Source organism: Phragmites australis, chromosome 3 (assembly GCF_958298935.1).
Source record: "Phragmites australis chromosome 3, lpPhrAust1.1, whole genome shotgun sequence".
Lineage (NCBI taxonomy): Eukaryota > Viridiplantae > Streptophyta > Magnoliopsida > Poales > Poaceae > Phragmites > Phragmites australis.
This window is the reverse complement of record NC_084923.1, coordinates 50,160,248-50,166,440: the sequence shown is the minus strand read 5'-3', so window position 1 is coordinate 50,166,440 and position 6,193 is coordinate 50,160,248. Positions and strand designations below refer to the sequence as shown.

The 6,193-nt window shown below is 46.3% G+C and overlaps 1 protein-coding gene across 1 annotated transcript; it reads left to right on the top strand.

Annotated features, from left to right (window-relative positions):
* Positions 1 to 4,116: 4,116 nt before the first annotated feature.
* LOC133913827 (gibberellin 20 oxidase 1-D-like) lies at positions 4,117 to 5,891 on the top strand. The gene is made up of 2 exons (XM_062357093.1): positions 4,117 to 4,806; positions 4,992 to 5,891. Exons 1-2 carry the CDS (start codon positions 4,295 to 4,297, stop codon positions 5,596 to 5,598), a joined length of 1,119 nt encoding a protein of 372 aa, XP_062213077.1. The 5' UTR covers positions 4,117 to 4,294; the 3' UTR covers positions 5,599 to 5,891.
* Positions 5,892 to 6,193: the final 302 nt, after the last annotated feature.

Below are 6,193 nucleotides of genomic sequence, written 5' to 3'. Positions count from 1 at the left end.
TGGATCCATGTCGTCGAGCCTGGCCTTAACTGGCCTCGATCGCATCTATCTATCTATCTATCTATCTGGGCACAGATCAAATAAAGGATCGGAAACTCTTGCTTTCTGTAACTCGCAGCCGTGCAAAACGAATAAAGTTTGATTAGTGCAAGGCCGCCTGCATGTGTCATCGTCTTCGATCTCCATCCATCGACAGGGCCGTTCGAGGTTAATTAATTTTTTATTGCGCGATCGAGCAATGCATAATGTTAATTTGCGTACGTGGTTGACATGCACACGCACACGCCAATCGCTGCTGGCGGCACCTAGCTATGCTACACTCTTTTTCCGAGATCGATCGACAACGAACAGGCAAACTAGTTCAAGTCAATCGATACTGATTTGTAGCATGCATGGAACACATATGTAGCCAACCAGAAAAAAGAAACAAATGCAGCATGTATATATTTCAATTCTTTCTCTTGACCTAACTGATAATCTGGAGGAGGAGGAGAGGAGCAATAAGAAGATTTTGGCAACGAATTGAATTGCATGCAACAATAGGCTGAAATTAAACTTGGATATAGTTGCTGTCTATGTGACCGAATTAAGATGACTGATCTGAATGCTTGTGTCGGCCCCCGGCCAGGCCAGGGATGAGTTGCATGCACCACCCAAACTCTTATCTGATCTCCAGTAACCTCTGGACTGTGGGAGTACAGCGGCTACACGTCCACGTGTACGTTTTAGTTAGGTAAGCATTCAAATAGATAGAACCAACATAGCAACTACCTTTTGATGCTGAACGCTTTTAGCTACAAGAGACTGGTGGTTCAAATATAATCCATTTTTAAGTGATATTATTATCCTTGTTAAGGCCCTGTCAAGAAGACGAGCTGAGAAAGCACAACTTCAGAATGCTCTGGATGCCTATCCATGGCTCACCTCCAGAGCCATTATTCAAGACATTGCCCAGTCTTGTAATTAAAGTGGTTTTGATGAAACTTTGTTCGTGCTGTAATAACGAAGAGTCGGATCGAATTCTCAAGTCTTGAAGATGCATGACTCCAGCTTTTGAATATATTGGCCGGGTTGGATGTATGCGCTTTGCTACTGATAAAACAGATGAAAAATCAGTTGCATTGAGTCATTTTTTATGGGCTCAACCTGCGTCAAGCCGTCTGCCAGCGCCCTGCTGAGCTTCGTGCGGCTTTATTGCACCTTCTCTTACCCTCGGCTTCGCCACTAGTCCAACCGAGGAGCTTCGCCACGGACGATCCACACAACTCTTAGCTTGACACCACAAGGGGACCATGGAAAGCCACAGAAAAGAATTTCTGAGAGGGAAGAGGAGTTTGTTAGGGTAAGGATTAAGAATTGTTAAAAGTCAGTTTGTTTATTGTTAAAAGAAATTTCTTGCTGCTAATTGTTTAGCCAAAATGATTCTGGGCTAAGAAAAAGGTGATATTGTTGGTTTGATCTCACATTTGTTTGAAGGGGGGATTGCAATCTTATAATATATGCTAATGACATAATTCTTTGCATTCAGCATGATATTATCAAAGCAAAAAATCTTAAGCTCCTTTTATATCTTTATGAGTTATGTCTGGATTGGAAATTAACTTTCAGAAGAGTGAAATCATTTGCTTGGGGGTGATGATTTGATTGTAGCTGAATATACTAACATTTTTTACTGTCGGCTTGGTCATTTTACTATTATATACTTAAAGATTCCTGTTAGCCACCTCAATAGGCTTCATGTGGTCGACTGGACCTTGTAGAGGAAAAAATAATAAAAAAGTTTGATATTTCAAAGGGTGGTCTCTTTTCCATTGGAGGAAGAGTTCCTTTGATTAATACAAGCCTTTCTAATGTGCCTATATATCATATATCAACTTAGCTTCTCTCTAAGACTGTTCTAGAGCAAATTGATGCAGCTAGGAGGAAATTATTCTATCATGGAGCAGGCACTAAGAAAAAATACCATCTTGTTGCTTGAGAAAAAAAAAATGTAAATCCAAGAAAAATGGTGACTTGGGTATTAAAGATCTGACTAAAATGAATTATGCTCTGATGTGTAAATGGTGGTGAAGGCTTGAAAAGACTGATGGTCTTTGGCAGGATATTGTTAGAAAGAAATACCTCAGTAATACATACATTGCTCTAGTCAAGCATAAGTTTGATGACTCTCCTTGCTCGGCTGATCTTCTGAAGGTCAAACCTTTATATTTTCTTGGTAGAAAATGTATTGTTGGTAATGGTTTTAATACCATATTTTGGGAGAATGTATGGATCCAAGATAAAAAAAAAACTTTATCTACCCTCTTCATTTTATGAGGTTGCCATGAATTAATAGCATACCTCTTTTAGGAGATGATTAACCGGTGGTCTTCATGACCAGTGGGAGTTGATCCTAAGCTCGATCTCCCAGTATCAAATGTCAAATGATGAGGATTTATTGATTTGGCACTTTAATTCTAGTGGTAAATTCACTGTCAGATCTATGTACAACTGGTTGATGAGAGATACTGCTAAGGCAGCCTAGGGTTTAGTGGCTAACTGGTTAGGAGTTAGAACTATTCCTAATTCCATATCTCAGTACTATATATGGATTAAATCTTTGGTGAACATTGATAAAAAAACTTTTACACAATGGGTTTTGCAGCTATATATGTTAGGTTATTTGGGAAGCTAGGAATAGTACATGTTTTGAGAAAAAAAAACTATTCATCACCCTAATAAAATCATTTTTCATGCTTTCTCCTCACTAACTCTTTGGGCAGACTTCCTTAGAGATATGAGCAATGAGGATTTGTTCTGTGGTGCCCACAACCTACTGCAATCTATATCCTATATATTGGCTCAACAGCAGCCATCCCCAAGCTCCCCCTGGTGGTCACTTGTTGCTGCTGCAGGACAAAGATCAGTTTGCCAACGGCTAGGATAATAAGGAAGAGGAGGAATGATTTAATGCTTTTGCAGTTTCTATGGTTGTCTGGCTACTTGGTTATGCTCTGGTCTGTTAGTATTGTTCAAGCGCTTTGTGTGCATGCTCCTCTTTCACGTTGTTGACATTATTCTCCTCCCTTATGGATGATCTTTTAACCTTTTGCTTCGTGTCTAAAGTTGTAAACTCTGTTTGGTGGATGATTCTGTCAATAGAAATGGGGTTTCCCTACTTTCAAAAAAAAATATGTCTCACCTCTAGCGTACATGATCCACACAATCTATAGCTTGACACCATAAGGGGACGATGGAAAGCCACAGATGTGAGAGGGAGGAGGAGTTTGTTAGGGTAAGGATTAAGAATTGTTAAAATTCAGTTTATTTATTATTGCGGTATGTTTTTTCTATCCCGATGTTTAGAGAGTAGAGAATGGGTGAATAAACCATCCGCCGCCAGCAACCACCAACTCGATTTTTTGAAGTGGTAGTAGATGAATCATAAACTTCTCATTTTTAAACAACTGTTACAATCATCTTGTAGCAAAATATTGGCATAGATTATACTTCATTTTTTACGGATTTAGATTACACTTCATTTTCAATATGTGAAACGTTGACCACACCAAGAAAGCATGTTAGGTGAAGAAGTGGAGTTAACTCTTTCACTTAAAATGTAAAAAGAGAGAGATAAATTATACTCTCTTTAGCATAATTGGTAGAGTTGGGTATCCCTGGCACCACAATTTATGGAGCGGGGTTGAAATACATCAAGTTAGCTATTTTATTTTTATTTTAAACTAAAAATAAATGTTTAAATCATTTATTTTAATCTACAACCTCTAGGCTCGAGATGGGACTGAGAGGCGGAGCCCTGCGGAACAGGGGCTTAAGAGCCGTTTAGTTCTTGCCTCGAGGAGGCCAAGCCCAAATTTGGCCACAGAAAGAACTGTCAAATTCCCTTGTGTACAACAATTGTGTTCATCAAGCAAACATCCATGATACCTTTACCCTTTCTCTCTCTTTTGCAGTCTCTCTCTCGGGAAAAAAGAGGCGAAGAAAAAAAAAAGAAGAATCGGCCACTGCAGGGCAGTGGTGGTACCACTGTTTTGGCCAAAGCTCACCCTCCCCTCCCCTCCCCTCCCCCTGCATATAAAAAGGCAGGCAGCGAGACGGGGCGAGAGGACAGGGCAGGACAGCAAGTCTCGGAATCCTCAAACTCAACTCGCATTGCAGCTACCTACCTCGCTACCCAGCAGCATTTGCAACCACGATTCATTCCTTCCACTCCACACTCCCGATAGCTCGCAGCTGCCCTGTCCCCCACCGCGCGCAGAGACAGGGTACTCTGCTTCTAGCTAGCCCGTCGACCATGGTGCAGGCAGCGCAGGAACCACAGCAGCAGCTCATCTTCGACGCCGCCCGCCTGAGCGGGCTTGCCGACATCCCGCAGCAGTTCATCTGGCCGTCGGACGAGAGCCCCACACCCGACGCCGCAGAGGAGCTGCCTGTGCCGCTCATCGACCTCGGCGGCCTCCTCTCCGACGACGCCGCCGCGGCCGCCGATGTGGTCCGCCAGGTGGGCGAGGCGTGCGAGCTGCACGGCTTCTTCCAGGTGGTGAACCACGGCATCGACCCGGCGCTGCTGGCGGAGGCCCACCGCTGCATGGACGCCTTCTTCACGCTGCCCCTCCCGGAGAAGCAGCGCGCGCAGCGGCGCCAGGGCGAGAGCTGCGGCTACGCCAGCAGCTTCACGGGCCGGTTCGCGTGCAAGCTGCCCTGGAAGGAGACCCTGTCGTTCCGCTACTCCGCGAGCTCGGCGTCGCCGGACCTCGTCGTCAACTACTTCGTCGACAAGCTCGGCGAGGACTACCTCCACCACGGGTGGGCACCCTGATCTACTCCTCTTGTTATCATTCAGATTAATGATCTATGTATACAGAGCCACCATGCATGCAGGCATGCATGGCGAGTGGAACACATACAGACAAGAGAACACTAGAGCGGAACAGAGTCGATGGGTGGACCGACAGAAACAGAGTACTGACTCCATCATGTGGCAAATGCAGGGAGGTGTATGGTCGGTACTGCTCGGAGATGAGCCGCCTGTCGCTGGAGATCATGGAGGTGCTGGGCGAGAGCCTGGGCGTGGGGCGCGCGCACTTCCGGCGCTTCTTCGAGCGCAACGACTCCATCATGCGGCTCAACTTCTACCCGCCGTGCCAGCGCCCCTACGAGACGCTGGGCACGGGCCCGCATTGCGACCCCACGTCGCTGACCATCCTCCACCAGGACGACGTCGGCGGCCTGCAGGTGTTCGCCGATGGGCGGTGGCGCTCCATCCGGCCGCACGCCGGCGCCTTCGTGGTGAACATCGGCGACACCTTCATGGCGCTCTCCAACGGGCGGTACAGGAGCTGCCTGCACCGCGCCGTCGTCAACAGCCGCGTGCCGCGCAAGTCGCTGGCCTTCTTCCTGTGCCCGGAGATGGACAAGGTGGTGCAGCCGCCGGGGGAGCTCGTGGACGCCGGGAATCCCAGGGCGTACCCGGACTTCACGTGGCGGACGCTGCTGGAATTCACGCAGAAGCACTACAGGGCGGACATGAGGACGCTGGAGGTGTTCTCCAACTGGCTCCGCCATGGGCAGGACCAGGCTGCCCCCCTCCTCCTCTAGGCAGCCAAGCCGATCGAGGAATGATGCACTTGATTAGTAGTCCAGTCCAATCCGTTAATGAGCATGCACACTCGTAGCTATCTCCTTGCTGCGCTGCTCCTAAGCACCAGCGTGCTCTGCTTCCAAATTCGATTACGAGGAGTAAGCTAAGTGGAGTTGATTAGTACGTAGTAGCTGATGATTCTGATCGATCCGGCATGCACAAATTAAAAGCTTTAATTTCTTCTTCCTTGTTCCATCTGCTTGATTGATTTTTCAGATTATTATTAATCAAGTGAAAAAGTTCCTTCGCTTTCCTTGCCGATCGGCTTTTGTCGTGTCATGCTCTCTTATCTTCCTAGTCCGTATTTCTATTTTGGCGTTTCCTCTGTTTTCGACTTTTCCGTTGGAGCTACGGGTGCTCAGCTCAGCTCGGTAGGTGGGGCACCACACTAGCATGGCCATCGACTGCCCTTCATGCCCACTCCACTAGCTAGCTTATATACTGGGATTGGGATTTAATTAACAAAGTGAGATTCCTGATACTTATTAATTACAAGATTGAGGTAAAAATATACTCTCGCTGTTAAACAGCCTCATACACGGTTAGGCCAGA